The sequence below is a fragment of the Plodia interpunctella genome, chromosome 21, assembly GCF_027563975.2.
Source record: "Plodia interpunctella isolate USDA-ARS_2022_Savannah chromosome 21, ilPloInte3.2, whole genome shotgun sequence".
In the NCBI taxonomy this organism is placed as follows: Eukaryota; Metazoa; Arthropoda; class Insecta; order Lepidoptera; family Pyralidae; genus Plodia; species Plodia interpunctella.
The window spans coordinates 2,008,978-2,034,925 of NC_071314.1; the positions used below are offsets into that span (position 1 = coordinate 2,008,978).

Sequence of the window (25,948 nt, forward strand, 5' to 3'; positions counted from 1 at the left end):
GACCTGGCTGCAACAACATCACAACTCTGATCCTGTCGTGAAAGAAATGTGGGAAACTTGTTAATATAATGAAAAACACAACTTGTCTTAGGGGTACTCTTGAAGGCTATTAGATTAATTTAAAGTTTGGAAAACAATAATTAGGAACCCAATTTCAGACTTGATATTAATACAATATTGACAGATAGCCAAGCAATGGCTGCAAATTTAAAGTTTCGCCACTGTACGAAAACGAGGTCACATCACTTAGATACCTTGGTGCCTAATTTGAGCTCGTGAGCAGTAATCGGAACTGAGGCAAAGCTTACTAAGCATGTTGTAGTCATGTACATATAAAAAAACATTTTTTTTTATACGTCCATGGTTGTAGTGGTGTACTTACCTACGAAAACGTAGTTGTATGAACCTTAGCCTCTGTTTCAATTCTCTACTCCTGTTTGAAGCTTGTTTGTAGTAAATCAGGTAATTATACTTAGATATCTCTATTGGCTATAACAATAGGTATAGCTATAGTGTTACTCGATCTCATCACTATGACTGGACTGGACAGATTGCAAATATTGCAATCACATTGCATTGCAATGAATGCAGAGTATAGTAGAAGCTCTGGCACATAGAGCAGTGTTCTGTGTGCCAGCGTAGAGCTACTGCCCATCTATTATTGAAATAGTAAAAAAAACTGTAGATAATAGATTATGTACTACCTAACTATATATCGATTCGCCACGATCATGGTCAATATAGGTAGGTAATATGGCATCAGAGAGAGGGCGTATGGCATAGAAATAGCACTCGTGAATATGTTCCTCTCGACTGATTGCATATTGCATCAACATTGCACGTGATACCGCAGTTGCGCCCCTCCATAGTTATTTTCGTAACATATTGATCTGTGTCGACGGCATGTACCTAACTGCGCATGCCCGTATCATCCGTGACGCCTACCTATATAAAGTCGAGATATGCGAATTCGCCCACACTTCCAAGGGTTTTCAAGAGAGAATAGCGTTGAACGTGCCGTGGCATATATATTTTTTTAAATATATAGGCACGTCCAATTTTGTTGTGTATATTGTAGTTTGATAACGTTTTTATCTAAGTATTTCTATCTATGGCACTTTGTAGATGCCATAGGTCGGAAAACGTTATTATAATATCGGTAATATTCCAACGTTTTAATGATTTGGTAGGTAGGTATTTGTGAGTGAGGACGGCGGTGGTCTGATGTTTATTTCAAACTGTAACTCAAGACAGAAGTCACGTCTTTGTGCCATTTTTGAAAATGATGACGAACTATCCCAAACAAATGATTGAATCGACACTGACGTCCCTCGGATTTAGCAGAGAGAAGGGTTTAGTGTGGGGTCTTAGATTACAGAATTATATTATTTTGTGGGTTTATCAACATAATGGTCCGGAAGGATTTTTCCTCTTATTTCTGCTAAACCGTATCACCACAATTTTGCGAAATCACTCTTTGCCCGTGTTCCAGTTCCAGCTAACCGGACTAACATTTTCTTTTTGTTCACAAATCGGCAATGTACATATTCTGTTATCTTGTATAACATAATACCTATAACTACTAATCCACGGATGCTAAAACGCCTGATAAAAAAAATGCATTCGTGTTACTTTGCTCAATAATAATTACCCATATACACACAAAATATTTTACATTGAAATAACGTGATAAATAAAACAAAGAAAAACTTTCAAATTTTCTTTAATCAATAATTTAAAGCTTACAGGAGACACTTTCTTGTCGTGTTGCGAGCACGCGGCGCCTTATTTGGGCCTCCCGAGTCTTAGCAACGCAATTTCATTGTCACAAGGGGCGACTCGCTTGAAGGGCCTAAATATCGTAAACGAAGTCTTTATTTTTACTGAGTCTCATTGGAATGAAATGGCACGTTCTGGGCCGCAATATTATAAGAGATTTACGAGAATTAGGCCTCAAGACTGGACGCATTTTATGCACCACCGCGCTGTTCTAATTCCAACCATCGCGCGCACCCACCACGGGCGTATCCTGTTACTTATGATCTGGTCTACTCAATTCAAATCAAAGGGAGCTATGACGAGTATTGCTTGCTTTGTATTGAGCCGATACAGCGATGGACGGTCGGAACCCTACGCTATTGTCCGCTGATGTTTTGCTACCAAATTATAATTGACTTCGCCGACCAACCGGCCGACTACCCGGGCCCGCACGGGAGCGATCGTAAAATCCATTAAAAAAATATATTCAGGAATCCTAAACACAAATGGATAAAGTCGGACACTTGTGCTAATTCCAAAATGTTCATTCGAAAAAAATTACGCGATTGAAAACTAAAAAGGTCAACATAAAATGTCTATAACCTAACGATAAGTGTATAGACACGAAAAATGACAATATCTCTATCTTTATTATTTTTCTTCAACGTAAATATTTTCCTTCTCACGAAAATGACGTAGTAACAAAAAATGCTTACAAACACAACCGTAGACATACAAATACATAACATTTACCCCATTCACTCACGCATGCACACATCTGCTATCAATATCAACCTATCGACTTAGGAAGGTCTAGGCGCAAGAAAGTCGAACGGAGGTCGTTGTAACTTTTACTTTTACAGAGGTCACGTTACTGCGCCCAGCGGTTCAGTAACTTTATTCACTTCATTCATCTTAAGATATAACTTGCAATGCCACGATGTTTGAGCAAAACAATCTATTTTGCAATGACGTAAGGGTTCAACACAAATGCAATTGAACCCATCAAATATTTTTTTTCCTAAATATCAGTGCAACAGGGAATAATTTCGCATGTAGCGCATATCTAAGACTAAGCGCGCACTATGACTTTTTAACGCGCGATAACTATGTCGCGGAAATGCAAATTTCTAGAATAATCCCTGCAAATACGCGAGAAATATATATTGATATAACAGCGCGGTTACAAAATTGTCTCAAAAAATAAATCCTAATGCGCACTTAGCTTTAAGAAGAATATAATGAATAGCCTGTATGTGGATCTTCGCGTCTCCCAATCTGAGGTCATAAGAACTAATAAAGGGAGCTGACAGAACATGGACAAGTAATAAACTATAATGCGCCATGACTACTCCATTATACAAAGAAATACATCAAAAATGTCCTGTCATCAGCTTCTACCTTAAAGTCCAGTACAAATACTTGCGTTCAACGCATTCGTAAAATTAAATGAAGACTGCGATTTTGATATTTTAGTCATTGAGTTCTTTACGAATACGGGGAGCAGCTAAAGTCGCAAATCCAAAATTACATGTCGAGTCCAATGTTAATGTCGAATGCACACTCCCAAAAAACAAACAATCCAAAAGATGTTTGACAGTATGCACCAACATCAGATATAATACTATTACATATTGTTAATACATAGGTTCAGAATTCATAACATGAACTTTGACGAACTTACATAATATTTTTTTAATGCAGCAGTTTTTAATCTAAATCCAAACTAATATAAAAATTTAGTGTAACAAAATTTTGCTAAGGCTGAATATTTTTTTATGATAATCTTTCAAAACTTGTCATGTTTTATTAGTATATAGAAAATATATGTATATGGATATTTCATCGAGATCTATGTAGTAACTATATGTTTGTTAGTTGAAAGTGTGAACAGTACATACATAGTGTAATATTTTATCTCATAATAGTTATAATCCAACAAAATATCAAAATGATAATTTGATATACAATACATGCAACCTCTGTGAAACATCAGATTACCATGTTAGATTTATAGCTAAAAATCTCCCAAAAAAAGTAATTTTCTCCATGACGTCAACAAACAAGAAAAACAATACAATGAGATTTATATGGAGACTTTGTTTATTTTTAAGATAAAATATTCCACTTTATTTCACGCTTTATTTCTAGTAGTCACCCGTCAAATGGTATATTTGTTCGCAGTTCTAAACTAAGTCTAGATGGTCGTAAAACGCATTCGGACTAATATTAAACATATATATGTACAAATAAATAAATATGAATGCGTGAAGTAACCGTCGAAACTCCAAACTGTATTTTTCGTATTTCTGAACACTGACCTCAGTTCTGATGAGGCCTAGAATCCTTTTGTCAACATGTCATGGACTTCTAGATCTCTAATTAGATAATTGTGACAGTGGTTAAACAATTGTACAATTCATAGCCAAAGTATAGCAGAGAAGTGTATGACTAGCAGATTCTAGTATCAATTGAATCACCAAGTCTTATCGAGTCATAACTTCTGTTGCAACACAGTTCTTTCATATTGTGTCTTCGTATAAACCACCCTTTTTTTTGACAAAGTTAAATGCCAGTAACTTGGTTACATTTATATTTACATTAAAGTTCCTTAGAGAATCTGCATCTAAAAAAAACGATCGAGTCTTCATCGAACATCGGAACACTGGCGCCAGTCCTTTGGACCTATTTGCCTAGCACATTTTGGTTGCAGAAAAAAAAATCATAAATCCATACAATTCATTTTGGTTATTTACATAATTACAATTTTTCAACGACTGGGACCCAAAACATGCTTCTTCAATTTATTATTTAATATTTTTTTTCTATTAGTTCACTGTTTAAGCCCTAATCGAAAACAGGTTTGATTTTTATTATCAGCATTTGCTTTCGAATACAGGGCTTTATTGAGTTGTCGAATAAAACTTCCTCTTCAGAAAAAAAAAATATACACAAGTCTCGCGCTGTCACTGTCGATGGTATCTGATACATGGTGTTCAATAAATGCTTCTTTTTATCAGATTTTTACAATAACATAAAAATTAAAAGTGGTGGTGACGCATGCAAAGGTCAAACAAAATTTAAGTAATTTTCGTATGAAATGTTGTCGCACAAATTAGCTGTTGCAGAGAATCTTACTTCGACCGAATGATGTAAATTATAGTATCTCACCATAGTTAATTCCATCATCGAAGACTTCAATGACAATTTCACTTTTACACATGCCACCACGAACACCACATTTCATAAAACCACACAGCGGGTCTAAGCTTCACACAATTAACGTTATATGAGTACACTACTTATCTTTTCTCTTAAAAAAAATTGACAATTACTTTCAACTTTAGTATAAATAAAAATTACAAAAAAAAAAAACTAATTTAAATTAACAGAGGACATTTAGTGAGCTTTACCTTTTCAGACTTCACTCATGTTAAATTTCAGGTAAAACAACAGTTGTAATATTTTTTGTAAATGTAAATAATATCAGAATTAACTTTGAAACAACATCTGTTGTAATATTGTTGTAAATGTAAATTATCAAAATGACGCAAAATTTAGAAACACTCGATAGTCAATGTATCGGCTCAGTTGCGCACGGGCGGCGCGGGCGAGTGCTGGTGGTGGTTGTGGTGCTGGTGCTGGTGCTGATGCTGGTGCCGCTCGAGCTCCTCCAGCGAGAGCGCGTTGGGCACGTGCACAGACGGCAGCTTGCCCGCCGACGCGCGCGCCAGCAGCTCCGGCGAGAACCACCGCGCCAGCTGGTTGTCTCCCGCGCCTCCGCCCGCGACTCCACCCGCGTGCCCGCCGCCCATTTCTACAACGACAAATGTCCTCATTTGTTTATACAACTGCAAAGTTCGGATTCACATAATGCAATGTCGTTTTGTTTAAAGTGAGTTTTTTTTAGGTTCGATTAATAAAAATTATTTCTTATTGATACGCTTTTTGACACTTAGATTTGTGACATCACTTGTGCCCACTGTCATACGAGCCTCATATTTTATTTTTGACTCATGGAAAAAAAAGTATTTGATTTTAACGCCTAATGAGATTAGGTACACGGGAAAATGTCGCTAATACCACAGTATAATGAAATTCATACAGTAGTTCAACAACTTGCATTGATATATGCAGTCAATTGCCACTGAATATGAAATATGCGACACTGTATCTGTATTAATATTATTTCCCAAAACCCAACCTATTAATTAAGATCCTAACGCATGTGCAAAACATACGAAATAAAAAAACGGTGACAAAATAAAATTGACAAGCTCGGTAGCGTAATGGCCACCACTCCAGTCCGCTAGAGATCCTGGGTTCGATTCCCAACACAGACATAATAACACATTAATACACCTGTGTGCGGTTCTGTGTTGTGCCTGTTTATTTGTTTATTTATTTGTGCCCATCGAACTTGCAATACAAGCTTAGTGCTTTTCGCGGGCCGTTGAGTGTTGTCAACTAATAAAATAAGATGAGGCTGACCGTTGAGGGTCCTCTGGTGCGACTGCACGAGGAGCTGGTGCAGAGTGGTGCCCCCCGCCATGCCGCGCATGTTGTTCATGTTGTTGTACTGCAACAACACAATAACACATCATACTAATATTGTAAATGTGAGCATGTATCTTTGTTACTCATCACGCAAGGTGTGCTGGACCGATTGTTATGAATTTGGTACACGGTTAGAATATAACCTGGTATAACACATAGAGTACCCTTTATCTCGAAATTCCCACAAGAGCAAAGCGCCGGGACGCAGCTAGTCACTAACTAGTCACCAACTCTAATTTCTATTAGAACGAAATGAATTGAGGATTTCAATTATGGAGGACTTTGAATAATCACTGCTCCCGTGGGAAATTACGCGGGCGAAGCTGTGTACAAAAGCCAGTACTAACTAATATTATAAATGCGAAAGCCAGTTTGTTTATTTGTTACCACTTCACGCGCTATCTACTCAACCAATATTCTTGAAATTTTGCACACATGTAGTTTGAATTATGGAGAAGGACATAGGGTACCTCTCATCCAGGAAAAAATTGCGCGGGCCAAGCCGCGGGCACGAAGCTATTAATATATGAATGGAAATAGGATAAGATCGATTGCTAACTTTAGGCCAAAACTCACCGAATTTGGTACCTGTTGCCTCTGCTGGGCATGTGTAGGAAACGGACGAACTCCACCCACCATTTGCTGGAAGAAATACAAGAGTCAAGTCAAAGCCGAGTCAGGGATATAGGATCCGAGGTCAGATCCGAGCTAAGTTGTTTACATCGTTATATACGTTGGCTGTTTCATCCTAATCCTAACAAATATTATAAATGCGAAAGTATAAGTTTGTTGCCTCTTCATGCTCTATCTACTCAACCAATCTTCTTGAAATTTTGCATCCACATGTATGCAAAATTTCAAAATTTGAAGTACGGAGAAGGACATAAAGGACATAGGATACCTTTCATGTCGGAAAAATTACCGGTGTGAAAATAAGGCGCGCGAAGCCGTGGGCATAAGCTAGTTTTACATAATGACCACGACCCTCAGTTAAGAGGAATAGGGCGATAAGAATGATTACCTGTTGTTGGTTTAGGAATTGCTGCTGATAGTCAGGGGTGGACGGGTAACCCATCGGGGGAGGCGCGCCGCTTTGGTTACCCTGAAAATATAAAATAAAATTTGAAGATTTATTTAATTTTTTGTGAGATGACAGCATGATCTCAATTTAAATTTACGAATGTAAGCTGGAAGAGTTTGGTCACGAATATACTTAATATATTTTCTTTACTCTCTGTCATCCTCGGATGTTTCTTATTGGAATCTAGAAATAAATCTTTATGAAAATTGAGCCTTGCTTGACGTCAATCCTCTTTGGGTTGTTATTGCATCTTATTATTGTCTGTTGTTGCCTATCAGGTGTCAAGGTCCTGGTCTTATACCTTGACCACTTCGTACATCCACGGGAGAAGGTTCTGTACTAGGGCGGAAACTACACGTTCGTTACTTCTAAACTACTGAGCCAATTTTTATGAAATTTGGTAATGAGGTAGCTAGCTGATACTTTTTATCTTGAAAATATGTGATTCCATTCGTCAAAAGTTTGATAGTCAATGGCGCCTTATACAGTATGGCGCTACTGTGCATAAAAACGTAAGTTTTTTGACCGAGTGAGCGAAGCGACCGAGGTCTACAAATTCACTTGGGGCAAAAATACATTATTCGTATGCATGTATGATTGTAACGAGATAACTTTCGAACAATTGGTCTGATTTTGATGAATTTTAAAACATATGTCAATAGAAGTTTTAAGTTCGTGGGGCAACGAAATCGGTTAAGTCATTCTTGAAATATTCACACTTTTGTAAAAAAAATATTGTGTTCGCGGCGAACAACTAGATTTGATATAGTGAAAAAATATATTGTCGACTAGCTGCACCCCGCGGAACTACAACGGTAGCTACGGTAGGACGGTAGCTACAACAATAAAATCAACTGTGGTCTTACCTTGACGATGGGCCTGCCTTGAGGCACCTTGTGCGGCGCCCACTGCTGCTGTTTCGGGACCGGCGCTTCGTCTTTGTCTGCTGTCATCTTACGTAGCACCTGCACAGTAAAACTTATGTCAACTAACAATTTCTTCTTCTATCGAACACTTGTGAAACATAATGTGTTTATATACACTATCAGACATTTTATCAGCAAGCGGTCAAATAGGCCCTTAATGTTTTAAAGATGCTCAAACATTTTTTATTACTTAAAAATACATATTTATAGTAATAACAATAGACAACTTTACGTTTAGACTGACAATATCAAATATAAATAAATTAGTTTGTAATGTCAAATATTATTATTATTTATATACTTATTTTTACAAAAATATTATTTTTGTCACAAGCTTTTATTGTCAATATTGATCTTGTTGCGATACAACGCGGGACAAAAAACATGTCCCGATCCTCGGGAACCGATTTTGTCATGGAAACTGAAGCGACGTGGGAAATTTCAACTCTGTAGGATAAGTGGAGGTAGGTGAGGTTGAACTTGCAACATTTAAATACAGATCGAAAAACACATTTTATTTAGGTACAAGTGTGACTAAATAAAAGCTTGTAATATTATAAATGATGTCCCTACAGTGATACTATTAGTCTGTGGGCTCACCGATGTGGGTGTGAATGAGATCGGAGTGGACTGCTTGGTCTGCAGCTCGTGCCGACGGCGGTAGTTCTCCTTCTGCTCCTCCAGCTTCTTCTTGATGAGCGCGCCCTGCATGATGGACTGCGTGTGCGCAACCAGCTCGCGCGGCGACGGGATGCGGCCCGGCACTCCTGGGTAATGCTCTGATCTTAGCTTAGACACTGCCCGATATTTATCTAATACAGGGCTTCTTGCACGACTTAGCTACGACGAATTGTGCGGGTTTTCATTTAACTTCTCACTATCGAATTTCGAGCTGAGACGCAGCGAACCAATCAAATTGCGCCGCCATTGTGACGTAACGACAACCACACTGCGATGCGATTGGTTCGCTGCGTCTCGCTTCGAATCGATTCGATGGTGAGAAGTGAAATGCAAACCCGCACAAGCTCTGGGGTTTTCATTTCACTTCTCACTATCGAATCTCGAAGAGAGACACAGCGGTTCGCTGTGTCGCATTGCGGTGTGGTTGTTGTAGAGGCGCGACACTCCAAATAAAAGACTGTATTTTTGTATTATCTCGTAATCGTCGTCCGTCTTGGTCCGCGTCTCGTCCAGAGGGGTTAGTGCGGGTTAGCGTTTCGTTTCGCGCTATCGCATCGATTATTTATTTATTATTTTATTATAGAGGCTGAACGCCACTACAGTTGTCGTTGCGTCACAATGCACATTGGTTAGCTGCGTCTCACCGCGAATCGACTCGCGTAAATAGCAAAGTCTTACACAGAGTTCGCCAAACTTTGACAGATTCGGTAAACATCGTAGTATTATACATATAAGAGATATATTTGTTAATTAACGTCTTTGAAAAAAAGGTGCAGTTAAGTTCGTTGCACCGCTTTTTCTTCACCAGCGCTTTGAAAGTTGGCAAGTAAGTAGTAAATTTTGAGTTGAATATTTAGTATTATTTCGACTTTAACTCTGTCTCATATGAACGCTGTGATCACAGCTACCTATAATTGATACACTACCTGGATGGTGCACGGCTAGTGTGTTGGGACTGGTGGCCATGATCGGCGACACACAGAACGCTGCGTCCCAATAAATGACATACATTTCATACAAAATATTCAGTATACAGTATACTATTTACACAAAGTATTTCGGTGGTAATAACGCTAATGGGAAAACTTGTTTTGATATGTGTTCTAGTTATAAAATTATTGATTAATGATATTATTAATTCTATGGTCTATACTACTAATAATAGTATTAATCATTAAGTAATTAATATATATAGGTATATGCCTTCATGCAAGGAGTGAAATTGACAGGCTGTCAAGAATGTGAAGAAAACTGATCTTTGACGAACTAAATTTGTTTGTCATTGCAATACCAAATATAAGCCAAGATGGGTTGATAACCACACAGTGTTGCCAGCCAACAGGAGACCGCGCCCTCATGTAATTTATTCACTTTCTTGACAGACTGTAGCTGTTTCTAATCCCGTGAGATTGTAAAAAATCAATCAAGAGAAAACTATAAAGTGGTGAATCTTCTCATAGACGATGGGTTACCAATTTGTCACTATTTAATCTGAATTTCACTAATTAAGCCCAACATACAGCTAAACACGGCCTTTCGAGTTTCGCAACTTGGCTCCGTCTCTGTCTGTCATGGAATAAAGATGTAATATCTGATTAAAGCTATAAAAATATGAAAGTTGAGTCACATTTCTTTCTCATTTGAGCGCATAAGCGTTTTCCCGATTATTATGAGCTTATTGAGCGTCGTTCGTCTCCGTTTGAAGTAGGGAGTCAAATTTATTAATTGTATCCTACCTGGATGTGGCAGCGGCGAGAGTCTGAGCGGCTGGTGGTGCGGCGGCACCACGAGGTGTGGGGCGGCGCCCACGCCCACGTTGCCCACGCCTGGGGGCAGCGGGGAACCCGCCATTTGCTGCGAAAAAAAAAAAAAAATATTTTTTTTTATTTTGTTGTGTTCTCTAAAGTTACTTCAAACTAACAAACTGTATTCAATTTTGAAAATAATAATGAGATGAAAAAATTCTGGAATCGAACGTGTCCCGGATAGACACGAGCGTGGGTTAAATTCCCGCTCGATTCCAGACTTTTCCATCTTATCGTTATTAAATGACTAGTATGTGGTTGTGTCTATTGGAATAGTTTAGAAAAAATATTCCTAATGACACAACTAGTTGTGCATATCAGTAGGTTCACGAGTAAAAAGAGATTTAAAAAATTAAGTTAAAAATCATCTGTGACATTGTATAACATATCCATTTAATTGTACTTGTAAAGGTAGTTAATTTGTGACACTCAAGATTACGTTAGATGAACGATAGATTTAACCGCTTCAGACGCACACACACACACACATGTCTAGGAAGTGTACACCTTAACTCACAGCATCTGTGTGGACGCGCAAACGGTGCCTCCGTCGCAGATCTCAACGCCTATTGGTCCATTTCATCTATTTAAGGTACTACTATGTTATTCAAATATTTTGTATATAAGAGGTACTTTTTGGAAACAGATACTCGTAACGCATTCAGTTACCAATCTTTTGTTTAACCAAACTCCTACATACGTGTAATGTAAAATTTAAATAAACAAATGTATAATCACCTGTCTCTGTTGCTGGTGGATCCTCAGTATGGTCTGCAGCACCTCCCGGTGCCTGCTCTGGAGCCCCGGGTTGCCCAGTTGTTGGATCAGATGCTGCACTGTTATCTCGCCCGCTTTCAGACCTAAGTGATACAATAAGTGACGATTGTTTATTGAAATTTATATAATTAATTTTACAAGTTACGTCCACAGCACGTGAAACATGTTCCAGAAACAATGGTGAATATTTGAAAAAAAAAATTTTTGAAAAAATCTTTCTTTGGAGGCCGGTCTAAAGACGTCTTGATTGATATGGTTCCGTCGAATTATTATCAAATTCTACTCGTGTCACATGAGTTTGTATACCAATATGTCGGTAGTGAAACTATCATACAGTTTTCATAGACCACCAATTGCCAAGCTAATAGCCGGACGAAACATCCATCTTGGCCGTACATTTTGGGTAATAGGGCCGGACGACACCTTGATGAGGATTACGTGTCAATATTAATACGACAAAAATATCGTATGCAAAAACCAAGCTTTATTGACAATTTACCATAAACGTTCATTCATTCTAATTACATAAAATAAAAAAATATAAATAAAATCGAATGCCAAATCTGTCGTTCGAGATCGCAAGACACGACTCGTGATGAGACTACGATTCGAGTGAAAAAGCCGGGGACAAAAAAGCCTAACTAGTCCGGCTTTATCCGGAAGCCTGGCTACGCTAGCTATAACTAATGCTATAATTTGTTTTATTATGAGAAACTCACCGTGAACGATGGCCTGGGCCTCAGGCCTCTGTAGTAACTCCCTGTCCGCGCTGTGGATGCCCATGTCGACAGACTGTTGTTGCTGCTGTTGCTGTTGTTGTTGCTGCTGCTGCTGCTGCTGACGCTACAACATTAACAAACTTATTAATTTATTAAGCCTTCAAGTCCTCATGTGTGTATCTGTATAGTTTAACTATTGTGATTGGTCCAGCCAACATTTTACATGGAACATACAAACGGCGAACTTAATCGTAAAAGCTCTACCATTAGGAGAAACAGATAAATTTTGTGCGGTGCAAAAAAGTAACACGATAAAATAATAAGAATTAATCAGTAGCTGATGCCCGCAGAAAATTCGTGAGTTACAGTAAAAAAAACCGTCGCAAGCTATGAAGCTCGTCAAAAAAAGAAAAGCTGCCGCGCCCTGCCCTTACTTTGCTACGAACACGTGTGTACTACATACGGACCTGGACCTGCAGGAGCTTGTATAGGAGCTCCGACGGGATCTGCGGCTGCTGCTGCGCCTTCTGCTGCTGCTCCACGCTCTTGTTCAACATCTGCAAGGTTTTATATAACATTTTAACAACAGTTAGAACATAAAAAATATATTTAATTTGATAATTTTCCAAACAACCTTGTTGTTTTGGAAACAATAATGTAAGAACAAAATATATCTAGCTCTTTCTTTCGCACTTAAATCAATATGGCACAAACATATAATTATCTCGCTCTGCCTTGGCACATGTTAGGTAGTGACGGGATACATAAGATACGTTAATCGATCGATGAACTGATGATAATCGATGACGATGGCGTGAGGGTTAGTGTGCGGGTATGTAATACCATGTTTATATATTTTTTTAATTCCTTGACCTTGGATAATAGCCTATTGAGAAAGACTTGTTTGCTTGTGATTACGTTTGTTACTTCTTTACGTCTTCACGTTCAAACGGGTGGGGCATATTTTTAAAGAAATTTGGTTTTGTTGAGGCAGCTGATACCTTGTATTTTTATCTTTTATAGAGTACTTTTATCCCGAAAAGTTTGCGATACTTGTAGGCTTTGGTCAAAAAGTCTTATAGTCAATGACGCTTTATAAAGTATGAGCCATGGTTTTCCCTAGAGACTATGCGGTTATTCGAAAAGGACGTGAAAAGATTTACTCGGAGTCATAGTGAAACGTAGACGAAACTTTGGTTAAATATGAAAAAGTATAATTCATCAAAAATTACTGCCTACTTTTAGTTAAAATATGTTTTGTCTCTTTATGTCAATGTCAAATATTGTAAAGTGCTATAGGGACAAAACATAATTGGAACTCGAAGTAGGCAATACTTTTTTATGAATAATAAACCCTTAAATTTTGAAGATTTTATTCTTTTTTTTATGACCGTCGACACCCTAATAAAGATCAAATAAATAATATATTGTCTTTTCTTTATATTATTTTTCATACAGTCATACAGATACATATTTCCCGAGACCTCCTGTAACTGTTCGAGACAAGCTTTTTTTTTCGCACTAATATGGGACATGTGTGTCTGGCCTTAAAAATTCTCGATTGAAGTCATTGTGTTGCCCAACACTAGTAAGTTGTCAAAACCTTGTCAATTTTGACGTATTTTTGAACGCTCCAATGAGAATTAAGCTACCTTCCCCCGCACCCCACTACAATTTAGCGATAGAGTTTTCATACTAAAATGTAACTAAGCGTGGTCTTAAGGTTAAATGGTCTGTGATTCTAGGTAAAAAACAGTACGAAAATCTTGAGGTTTCATTCATATTGTAATTACTATATTTTGTTTCGTTTTTCCCTGTAAATCCTGCATAGCGATAGCATACATATTGAGTCCTGTACATACTATTTATTGTTGTGTCGTCCACACCTGTATCGTGTTATGTCCTATTAGATATTGCCCGGGGCTTCGCTCCCGCGGGAATTGTGAGAAAAAATATAGCCTATAGCAATCTTGTATAATGAACCTTTCAAATGGTGAAAGAATTTTTGAAATCGGTTCGGCAGTTTGGAAGATTACCCGCCTCAAACATACAAATTCACAAACGCTTACCTCTTTATAATAATAGTATAAATATAGTTTATTCACCTGCATAATACTCATGGGCTGTTGTTGCGGAGGTCTCTGCTCCGTGACCGCGTGGCCGCCCGACACCTGCGCCAACTGAACACACGTCCACATCAATAAGAGTACGAGAAAAAACAAAAAGTTTCTAACAAAAATGACATTTTTTAAGACAAGCTCTTATCGTCATTACAGAAAACTCGTTAGATGCAACGCGTGACAGAAAAATCACGACGGACAGTGAGTAAATAATAATAAATATATTAGTACAAATCACACAGATTGAGCTAGCCCCAAAGTTCGAGACTTGTGTTATGGGATACTAACTCAACGATACTATATTTTATAACAAATACATATATAGATAAACATCCAAGACCCGGGTCAATCAGAAAAATATCATTTTCCATGACCCGATCGGGGATCGAAACCGGAACCTCATCGGTTCAGAGGCAAGCACTACTGCGCCACCGAGGTCGACAAAGGTTGAACCTTTGAGGGATCAGGTTAAATTAGGCGTGAACATTAAGCATAACAAATGAAATTTAATTTGCAACATTTCATTACAAACAGGTGCAACTAAATTGAATCTAGCAAACTGACTGGTGACAAAATGGCCGCCGCCGATGATAGACAACGACTCACCAATCGTTTGAAGGCGGACAGATCGTGTTCCGTGGGCGGAGCGTGCTGCGGCCTGAGGCGGGCCTCCAGCTCCTCCAGGCTGTGGATCTTGCCGCCCATGTTGCCGCTAGGGGGCGCTGTAAACAAAAAACATTGTTACTACTTCATAGTCGTATTTGCTCATGGCTGAGCGTCGTGGTCATTGCGGGTAATTAAACACACACAACGACTTTCTTGGCACTATTAATGAAGTGGTTCGCCATTGCCTTCTTCTTCAGTGTGGAGGTTTCCTCAATGTTTTCCTTCGCCGGAAGCAATTGGTGGTCGATGGAAATTACTATACATGAGTCAGAGTAGTATACAAACTCATGTGGCACGTATTCGAACCTGGGAACTTTAAATCCACAGGCGGGCGTCGTAACCATTACACCACAACCGCTTCTTATCCACCATTGTTACTACACTCTGGCTATAAAGAGAAGAAAATAAATAAGGACGCTGTGTCCTCTTAGCTGGCAACGTGTTTATCAACAATGTTGTCAAATTTGGTATTTGCAATGGCAAAAAAATATGATTTGTTAAAAAAAACGTGTTTCATTCTTTACATGATTTGTTCTTAATATGTACGCGATGAACACAAACTACTACTCGGATTTTCATGCGGTTTTCACCAATAGATAGTGTGATTCATGAGGAAGGTTTAGGTGTATAATTTACTATGACTTTATCCGAGTGAAGCCGGGACGGGCCGCTAGTATATTTCTAAATTGATGAATCTAATCATAAATATACATCATACATTTTTAATTATGCCAAAGGTTATCACCACAGTCATTGAGGTTTGAGTATATCCCAAAATAGCAATGAATTACGTAGTTTGAAACTTCAATTATTCCAAATCATAGTTTATTACCCTGGCATAGGCAAAAAATAAATAAAGAAAAAAGAATTGCCAGAATTTATCAATGAAAATAGACTTTGTGAACCGCTGCACGGAACCTACCTTTACTATGAAGTCAGGTGGCACACTCTAAGTATTATTACCAATTATTATAGATTTTTTTGGATATAAATTTTGAATTTCGATTTTTTATGTTTCGACTATGCACATATTATTTATTTATTTATTTATTTGAAAGACTTTATTGTTCCAAGTAAAAACATACTTATAAACAAATTGCGAACTTAATGCTATAAGCATTCTCTCCCAGCTAACCATTAGGAGAAACAGAGAAAAGTTGTGCGGCGCAAAAATATCAAACACAAATAAGTACTACCACATACTAAAATACAATAATAACTACATATATAAAATATAAATATAAATAGCAAAGCATATATACATAAGACTACATATATATCAATATATGAATACATACAAACCAAAATAATAAAAATTATGTCCAAGAAATACAGATAAAAGCTAAACATAAAAGAGAAAATCAGGAATATTATTATTATTATCAGTAATAGGTACTGATAGCCCCATTTTATTTTTTGGCATAATTAAAAATGTATGGTGTATGTGAAAGATGTTTGTGGAGCTACCGGCGGCGTCGGTGCCGGCGTTGGCCTGGCGCAGCAGCTGCAGCAGCGACGGCGGCCGGCGCGCGGGCGAGATGGGCGCGAACGAGTGCGGCTCCGACACCGGCGTCGGCTGCGGCGACAGCGGCGTGCTCTCCAGCTCTGGAAGTACATTTTATTGTAGTGTGCACGAGTTTTGCTATAGAAAACCTTATTATAAATATGTGATCATCCAAGTCAAAAGGCACCTTATGGCGGCTAACACTTAGATCTTTTGTATTGGAACAACGGCAATAAATACCTAAGTGCCGCCTTTCGCAGAGAAATACAAATACACGCGGGCGATGTCAATGTCTGTCAGTCAGTCAGTCAGTCAGTCACTCACTAACGTAAGAGTTATAGATAGATAAATATAACGTGTGTTACCATCGCATATATTGTGCAGCAGTCGCTCGTAGTGGCGGCCCTCGTTGGTGGGGCTCTCGCGGCGGAACCAGCGGCTGAAGCGGCTGCCGCGCTCGGACTCCCCGCTGCCGTTCTGCAACAAAATTTTTCAATTCAATTCATTTATAAATAAATATAAATACATTCAAATCACACAGATTGAGCTAGACTCAAAGTAAGTTCGAGACTTGTGTTATGGGATACTAACTCAACGATACTATATTTTATAACAAATACGTATATAGATAAACATCCAAGAACCGGGCCAATCAGAAAAAGATCACTTTCCATCATGACCCGACCGGGGTTCGAACCCGGGACCTCTCGGTCCAGAGACAAGCACTTTACCACTGCGCCACCGAGGTCGTCAAAATTTATTCCGCTTAACAACATCGCAGGTTGTACATGGATGAGAGAGGTACAGGACAGAGGAGGGTGGCGTACGCGAAGAGAGGTATGCTCAGCAGTAGGGCACAAAGAGACTGAAATGAAGATTATGATGAACAATTCGTCGGCTAATAAGTCGTTCCGAAATGCCAGTAGTTTGTAGCTTGAGAAATAACTATAAATATGAAAATTGACGAGAAAAAGTGCCTGTGAAGGTTTAATTTCTGAATAAATGATTTGAATTTGAACAATAAAACAATCGTGTCGAAAAAGTAATAAAAAAAGTATCCCTATAAAAAAATAAAGTACCACTAATTTCAAATAGAATACATAATTAACATTAAATTATACCTATGAAATTCATGTCATTAAATTAAAGTTAATCTACCGCGTAAAAACATCTATACAAATATCAAGTTCCGGTGAAGGAGAAAACCCCGTGAGGAAACCTGCAGTGACACAGGCTTGTGAAATGGAGAAGCCAAACTTTTATTCCAAAAATAATGAAGTAACATTATATTTAAATTAGAATGGTCGACTTGACAAAGAAGAAAATGAACAAGGCAATGGCAAACCACTCCTATTCCTCACAAGAGAAGACAATATATATAATTTTAGACCAGTTAGTAGCCACTGACGCCAATAGTAGCCAAATAGTAGCCTAAGCCTTGTCCTCTTTCTGATCTTCTATGGAGCAGGAGACAGTTTGGGCCAGACCAAATGTCCGTGCAGTAAATATCAATATACAATAAAATTATAATGAAGGTTACCGTGAGCACATCAGGAATGGTGTCGAATTTGAGGAACTCGTCTAAGTTGAAGTCGGGTTGTTCGTTCGTCGCGCCCTCTTCCGACTTAGTCTCCACCACCGGCTCCTTTTCCTGACAATCAAAACGTTTATTTATTTATTTAAGCCTACGTCACTCCTGAACGTTTCGCCTCTATGTGCCAAATTTCATCAAAATTGGCCCAGTAGTTTTTGAGTTTATCCATTACAAACAAAAATACAAATCTTTGCTCTTTATAATATTAGTATGGATAATAGCTGAACTTGATGCCAGAAAGCATTCTCCGCATTATTCAGTCAGAGAAAACGTGCACATACTATATTAATCTTCATGGAATTTTGCATAAATATAGTTTGAAATATGAAGAAGTACATAGGGTACCTTTTATCCCTGAAAAATAAATGTTCTCGTGCGAATCCCACGCGGGCGAAGCCGCGGGCCCCCAATCAGAGTGCTACTTCGATCGAATAGATTCCTTGGGGATCCCTTTGTTACCAGAGTAATACGCAAATAATAACACGTACATTGTTGTCAGTGGCCGGCGCAGTGCTGGTGCTGGTGTTGTCGGGTGAAGACGTGTCCGCGCGTGATCTAGACCCGTTGTTGTTCCACTTCTACAACAATCATTATACTATACATACATAGTCAGACGTTAATCATAGTATTCAAATATTAATAGATTTCACAGTGTATGAAGGCAGGCAATTATTATTAATTGCAGTATTTCAGATTTGTACACACACAAACACCCACACACACATTATGGTATATATTATATATACATATGTATATGGCTACTTTCTAACTAATCAAAGAACAGAGGACGAAGTGCGGGTTTAAGAGTTAAAACTTTTAAAAGCAAACCAATTTCTTTCTTGAAAAGCACCACTGCCACTTTTTTGCTTCTTCTCCATTTTCTTTATTTCATTGTTGAAATATGTGCGTACATTTTTACATTTTTTTACTGCTTCGTCATGAGATATTTCAAACTGCAGCTCAATATCATTCCATTCATCTTTTTTTAGCAAACGATCCTTAAAATCAGGACTTCTGTTATCCCACAAACAAGGATGCAAGCGAACTGCATCAATAAAGTTAATAACCTTTTCATTAATCCACGACAATGACGACGCCATTTTAATATGCAGTCACATTCAAAACAGAAGCTGACGCCTTGCCGCGCGCTATCCTACTTCCACCCGACCTCTCACTCTCCCCGCGGAACCAAGACGGCAAGCCGCAAAACAAACAAGTGCAAACGAGATAGATCAAAAATTGCCTGGAATTTCCAATTAATTGCAATTATTGCCCTCGTGTAAGCGCACCTTTAAGTATTTTTCATTGACAGTACCTATTAAGTTTTCGTAACAATATATTGGTATTTCCTATTTATTATTTTGTTATCACAGGAACAGTGTATTGTCATACAATTTTTCTGTCACATATTTTAAGGGCTAGTATTCCAAGCATCCTTACGTCTTCTGCCGCGTCTGTCTGTCTGTTCGCGATAAACTCAAAAACTCATGCGCTTTTCACCAACAGATTGAGTGAGATTCCTAAAGGTTTAAGTGTATTTTTTTTATTTTTTTATTAATAACTAGCCCTATCATTACAGTGTTACCCATTGCGACAGCATCGTTAATTAAATTATAATTCTATTCTTATCATCTAAATTAGTATAGGATAATCTCAGTCAAAGTACAGTTGAACAAGTCTATGGCATTAGCGACCTTTTTCAGAGCTTTTACTTAATTTATTGTTGTTTACCCGAGCGAAGCCGAGGCGGGCCCTTATAGTGTTACAAAAATGATAATAAATAACTGACCTCGTCCTTGGCGGGCGGCTGGCTGGCCTTCTTGGTGGGCTCGTCGAAGCCGCGCAACTCTATCGTCTCCAGCTGGGACGTCGGCCCTCCACTAAACCTGCACGCAAACATACAATAAAACCGTAAGCCTATGTCTGTAAAACATATGAAAATAATAAAGAAAAAGAAAAATATGGGCGTATTTATGGGAGTAGTGGAAGACAAAATATTTATATTTTAATTTTTGTCTTACTGGATGGAATTCGATGCAGTTTTCATAGTTCATAAGTCTAACTTAAAATCTGGTATAGATTTCAACGCGGCGCGTTGCTTAGAACCCGAGATATGACACTAATACGTTATAAACGTGTGCACGACAAAAACGCGGACGAAGCTGCAGGCATAAGCTAGTGTAGGTATATCTGTAATATATCTCCCAATCTTACAAGTAACAACAACGATGTACCTGAGCAGTAATAAAAATAATCGTATCGTGCTAATATATTACCGACCGAAAAATAGATTTCTGTTTATGATAGTCAAACCATCGTATATATATATATTCTTTGTTTTTCATTGAACCCATAATTCCAGTTATTGGCGCGAACTAACAAACTAACAGTTTACTGAAAAATCTAAATAGCTAAGCTACTACTAAATTTATACTACTAAATACTAGCTAAATTTCTAAGTCTTTTACAAAAAAAATCTACATGAATCTTACCATTCGGGTTCATCTTCTTTCTCAAAACGACGTTGAGAGAAGCGACCACCAGATCTACGGTTGTCCTCTCTGTGGAAAAAAAAACAAAATTTCGTATAGTAAAGTCATCAAGTTTTCGCTAATAAACAAAACAAATTGGTAAAAATGTGATTGTGGCGCTAGTGTGCTGTTATGTAGGTATCAGCTTAACATAAAGCAGGTTGATCACAATTATAGAAAGAATAGCGAAATATATATATCATGTATCCGGGCACATTTCTTCAAGTTAAATATAAATTTCACGGAGAACGCGCGTGTACAGAGTACAAAAAATATACCTGTCTCGGCCCTTCTCGTTGTTGAATCGGTCGTCCCGTTCCCTCTTGATGTCAGAGGAGTAGGAGTCTCGGCTGAACGAGCGCCGGTCGTATCTGAGACAAATGCAATTAAATACATTATATACTAAATTTTTACAGTAAGTTACTAGTGAACTGTAGTGTATGCAATTACTTACCATTAGAGTAGTAGTGGTAAAAAGTAATGTCAAATGCCTTAAGACGACTAGAATAAAATCTTACACCAGTGTTAGCAATTAACATAGTCGTGAAGAGGAAGACCATACTAATAGGGTACTTGCCTGGGTATAAAATAAAATCATACGATTCATTCACATAATGAAACACGATAAATAAATGTCATTTTAATTGATCAATTCTATTTATAGTAGGATTTAGTATTTTTTTACTTCCCTATTACACAAAATGTTTTTTAGAAATTATAATTATGGTTTAGGTTATAAAGTAATTAGTACATAGGACTAGCTGTGCCCCGGAGCTTTGCTCCCTTGTGAATTTCAGTACAAAAAGTGTACGCTTAACCGTACGCTTTATTCTAGGTTATAATCTACCACTGTACCAAATTACATAACAATCCGTCCAAGAGATTTTGCGTGAAAGAGTAACGTAACATACACGACATAATCCCCACAAATTTAATAAATTATTTTGAATAATGTGGTTGTTACCTATCGTTGTTGGTCCGCTGGTCGGCTGTGTGGTTGCGGTTGTGCGGCGGGCGGTAGGGCTCCGCGCGGTGCTCACGCTCGTCGCCCCAGGGCTCCGCGCCCACGTCGCGCACCATGATGCGCCCCGAACCGATGCGCCGCCCGCCACCACCTACCATTATATACCCGCTTCTAATTTATCATCATCACAGACAGACGGAAAAGAAAATTTGTTTTATACTATGTAGTGATAATTATATTAAATTGTATAGAAGCTGTGGTGGTGTAATGGATCGAAAGGTCCCAGGTTCCTAATCGTGCCTGAATCCTACTCGTGCCACATGAGTTTGTATACCAATCTGACTCATGTATAGTAAGTTTTCATCGACCATCACTTGCTTCCGGTGAAGGTAAACATCGTGAGGAAACCTGCACACTTGTTGGTTATTAACTTGTGTGTGAAATGGAGAAGGCAATGGCAAACCACTCCATTACTAATGCCAAGAAAGTTGTTACGTATGTCTCATTCCACGTAATGACCACGACCCTCAGCCATGAGGAATACAACTACGAAGAAAATTATATATATTACTAGCTGCGCTTTGGGGCTTCGCTCCTGTGGGAATTTCGATATCAAAAATACCCTATCTGTTGTTCCAGGTTATATTATACCCATGTACTAAATTTCATAACAATCTTTCCAGTAGATTTTGCGTGAAAGAATAACAAACATACATACAAACGTCCTCACAAAATTTCGCATTTATAATATTAGTTAGGATAATGTTGGCAGAAATATACAGTGTTCCGTTAAAACTTGACACGAACATCACCTGCGATCTGCCGATAGGTTTGATATAGGCTCCCGATCGCATTAGATCTGCAATTTGTTGCACACCGTATCGATCGAAAGCCAAAGTCTATTAGTACATTACACCGAGAAAAGAAAGTGACAATTTCGAAACGATGTAAGTCCGCGACGCGAGGCGAGGGCCGCGAACACCCGATTTGTGAATTTTACTTTCGAGTGATTCATAGTGCTTTATATTTATATACTGCCTACGCAAATCAAAAATTGAGTCGGTTAGTCAATTTCCTTGGGAAAGGAATCATTTCCAAAATCAATTATAAAATTTACATTACCACAGCACAGATTAATTATTTTAAAGTCATATAGAAAAACAAACTCTTATCTTTGTTAGAATTTGAAAAATTGTAATGACTGCCCGGGATAATGCGGCTGAATAATGAAAGTGGAATGTAACACACTTATCACACTTATATTTTGATGGGAAAAGTACGAAAGCCCTATTAATACCTTACCTTGTTCTGTCTTGGCAGGTGCGGTCTGAGCGGCGGCGGGCGTCGCGGACAGCGGAGACTCCGGCCGCGTGCGGGCCACGTGCGGGGGCGCTGCGGGCGCCGCCGCCGCCGGGGCGCCGCAGCCAGAGGTGAACGACCTGTGAATGAGACTCCAAATTAGTATAGAAGTAGAGTACACTCGTTTATTCCATAAAATTCAGATTTTATTGCAAGTCACAGGTTATATGGGTTGATTACATGCATAAGTTGATAGTACAAGTGATACATAGAGGGCAGCTAGATGCCTGCTTCAATTATAAATTACGAATAGATCAAATAGCATTATTCGGTGGAGAAATCAAAGCATTTCACATTTGTCGTTAAAAAATCGGACAGGTTATAATAACATTTAGCAACGAAAAACGATTTAAAACTTCTCACTTTTGGGCCTTGCAAAATGCAATATTATAAGCATGACCTGATGATGGTGCACCCAGGATCGACTCCCAACGAGGGAACGGTTTACAGCACGGACATGGGATTTTTGTCAGGCGTTAAATGCCAGAAATTCTCAATGACGACAATAAAATCTTGTGTCGAAAATTTTGTAAAAAAAAAAGTTCTTTATGTAATAAAAATAATTACAAACAAAATGAGTATCTAAAAATACACTACAATACTATATACATATGGTTACCTCCGCTGCGGACTGAGCACGATGCCGACGCCGCCCACCCCGGTCTCGCTCTCCTTGCGCACGCGCTCGCGCGGGTCCGCCGAGCGCCGCTCGCGATCGCGTTCGCGGTCGCGTCCGTACACACCCTGTCAATAAATGTTATTTTTATTAATATTAAAAAATATATACATATATCAATGTTAAGTGTGTAGCTTTTGTGATACGAAATTGTGTTCAATATTTGAAGATCAAACGAACTTCTAAGTGAAATTCGACCATAATTATGTGATCAGCTTCATTCGAAGCAATTTACCATCACATATGGTCTGAGAACCGAAAAAGAAATACGTAAAATGTGCAAGATGCTCCTCTTGCGCAGATCGTAAAAGTCAAACAACGGAAAATGGAGATGGGATGAAAACGTGATACAGTTTGTGTCATGCAAAGATCAAGCTATCCCAGAGGAAGAACAAACAAACGATAAAACATCTTTCACCTTATGGTTTTCGTTAGGGGCGTCCCCCCTCGCACCCCGGTCGTCTTCATTCGGCGAATCGGAACGTCTCTTCAACACGCTGAAACAAAAATAACATATTTAAACGGTATCTGTTCGATATAGACTAAATCACGTGACATTTGATTTGTATTTGGTTTTTTGAAAGCCTATTATTTTTTACAATTGAAGTGACATTAAAATATTGTGTAGCTAATTAGGGTACTCACAGCGCCAGAGCGTCACAACCGGCGAACGCGTTCTCGAGCCCCTTCTTGACGAGCGGCGAGTTGCGCAGACGCAGGAGCTCCTCCCGGGTGTAGGTGAGGGGCCGCCGCGCCGGACCCACGGCCAGCACCGCCGGGTCGCCGCCTCCGCTCGGCGCCAGCGTCTCTTCGTGACCTGATGAGGATATTTCATTGTCAATTTTCAACAGAACATATAAACTATCATTAACTTCGTTAACTGTCTCGGCTTTGTTAGGTTACAAACTATACATCTAAACCTTTCTCAGGAATCAGACTATTGGTGAAATCCGTAGAAAAATTTGTATGGTAGTTTTTGAGCTTATCACGATTATACAGTCAGATAGACGCGACAGTCACTTTTTTTTTAATATCTAAGGATTTAACAAAAATGGAAAAATAATTCTTCTCTCACAACTAGTTAACTTATACAACTATTATAGTGTCAAGCTTGCAGCGGTAAAATATGCCGACAATTCTTCTTTTGAAATTAATTAATTATCCGAATTATCTATCTTCTATCTAAATAAAAGAATTTACCGTCGACCACACCGATCATATTTCCTACAAACACTACCAAATCAACTCGACCTATTTTACATAAGTTCAATATACCTTCGGAGTTCATCTAACGTTTCCTAATGGAAATTAGGATGGAGTTTTTTCGACATTCCACTTTTTGCCAGCTCGGTTAAATTGGCCATAAATTATGTGGAAGCTGTTATGTATGTTTTTTTTTTCGAAATAATAGTTAATAAAAGAGCATAGCCGTAATGATATTTGCTGCCTCGTCTTATTTTACATTATAAGGCCTTTAGCCGTGCCCAGCTAAATTTATTACTACACTATTTCTATTACGTATTGCAATTTGACAACTAAATATTTAAAGAGAAAAATAACTTCGTTTACGAAAAACGGCTGGGAATTTTGGGAACAACAATGAGAATCAATTACTGATTATAGCCAGAGGCCCGATGCTCACGCAATAGAAGTTCACTTCATTAATTTTCCCCAATTTTTTTTTTGGCTATATGCAAATTTACAAACGAAAAAGTTTGATTGATCGATGCGTTCGCTCGATCTTTTTGGCGGCAATATTGATAGTGCTAAGTTTGCAACTATACAAGTGCAATTTGTCGCATAAACACAGAAGAACGCATCGCAGTTGCGACAAAATTAGACATTCTTCGCAACCAAGGCCGAACTGATTTCACGCGACACCTATCACTGGATTGTTGACTAACATTTAGTCATGGATTTTTGAAAGTAACTTAAAACAGATATTTTACTTACTCCCTAGGAATAAGATCCAAAAGTATGTATGGAATTTGCAGTAGACCGTACATTGCTGGTTTTCCCTAACGGTAATAAAAAGCTCACATACAACCTACGCAATGTACAATGACGCGCGTGTGCATCTGTCTAGTTCGCCGGTAGTGTGTTGCCGGCATATACCATTTGGGCCCATCTCTGGGTGTAAACCGATAGGTGGTTTTTTGCGAAGATAAAATAACGGCACAGAAGCTGTCGTTTTAAAGAATATTATGTATACATTATTTGTTATCGTTGT

At 38.4% G+C, this 25,948-nt stretch overlaps 1 protein-coding gene across 4 annotated transcripts in view; it reads right to left on the reverse strand.

The window, feature by feature from the left end:
• Positions 1–1,707: 1,707 nt before the first annotated feature.
• The window catches only part of LOC128679403 (eukaryotic translation initiation factor 4E transporter-like), a 29,276-nt gene continuing 5,035 nt past the window's right edge, over positions 1,708–25,948 (reverse strand). For 2 of the 4 annotated variants that reach the window (XM_053761634.1, XM_053761631.2), the window contains exons 2-26: positions 24,364–24,535; positions 24,137–24,215; positions 23,662–23,786; positions 22,986–23,122; positions 21,684–21,834; positions 20,998–21,090; positions 20,681–20,749; positions 19,978–20,074; positions 18,677–18,766; positions 18,135–18,245; positions 16,960–17,071; positions 16,558–16,695; positions 15,031–15,146; positions 14,410–14,484; positions 12,772–12,861; positions 12,305–12,428; positions 11,547–11,668; positions 10,740–10,857; positions 9,930–9,989; positions 8,923–9,089; positions 8,263–8,361; positions 7,337–7,417; positions 6,892–6,957; positions 6,250–6,337; positions 1,708–5,575 (exon numbers count right to left, since the gene is read on the reverse strand). In XM_053761634.1, coding sequence (XP_053617609.1) covers positions 5,346–5,575; positions 6,250–6,337; positions 6,892–6,957; positions 7,337–7,417; positions 8,263–8,361; positions 8,923–9,089; positions 9,930–9,989; positions 10,740–10,857; positions 11,547–11,668; positions 12,305–12,428; positions 12,772–12,861; positions 14,410–14,484; positions 15,031–15,146; positions 16,558–16,695; positions 16,960–17,071; positions 18,135–18,245; positions 18,677–18,766; positions 19,978–20,074; positions 20,681–20,749; positions 20,998–21,090; positions 21,684–21,834; positions 22,986–23,122; positions 23,662–23,786; positions 24,137–24,215; positions 24,364–24,535 — 2,810 coding nt within the window. In that variant the 3' untranslated portion in view covers positions 1,708–5,345. Of the gene's footprint in view, positions 5,576–6,249; positions 6,338–6,891; positions 6,958–7,336; positions 7,418–8,262; positions 8,362–8,922; positions 9,102–9,929; positions 9,990–10,739; positions 10,858–11,546; positions 11,669–12,304; positions 12,429–12,771; positions 12,862–14,409; positions 14,485–15,030; positions 15,147–16,557; positions 16,696–16,959; positions 17,072–18,134; positions 18,246–18,676; positions 18,767–19,977; positions 20,075–20,680; positions 20,750–20,997; positions 21,091–21,683; positions 21,835–22,985; positions 23,123–23,661; positions 23,787–24,136; positions 24,216–24,363; positions 24,536–25,948 lie in introns of all 4 variants that reach the window. The other 2 variants (XM_053761633.2, XM_053761632.2) reach the window with 2 other exon arrangements.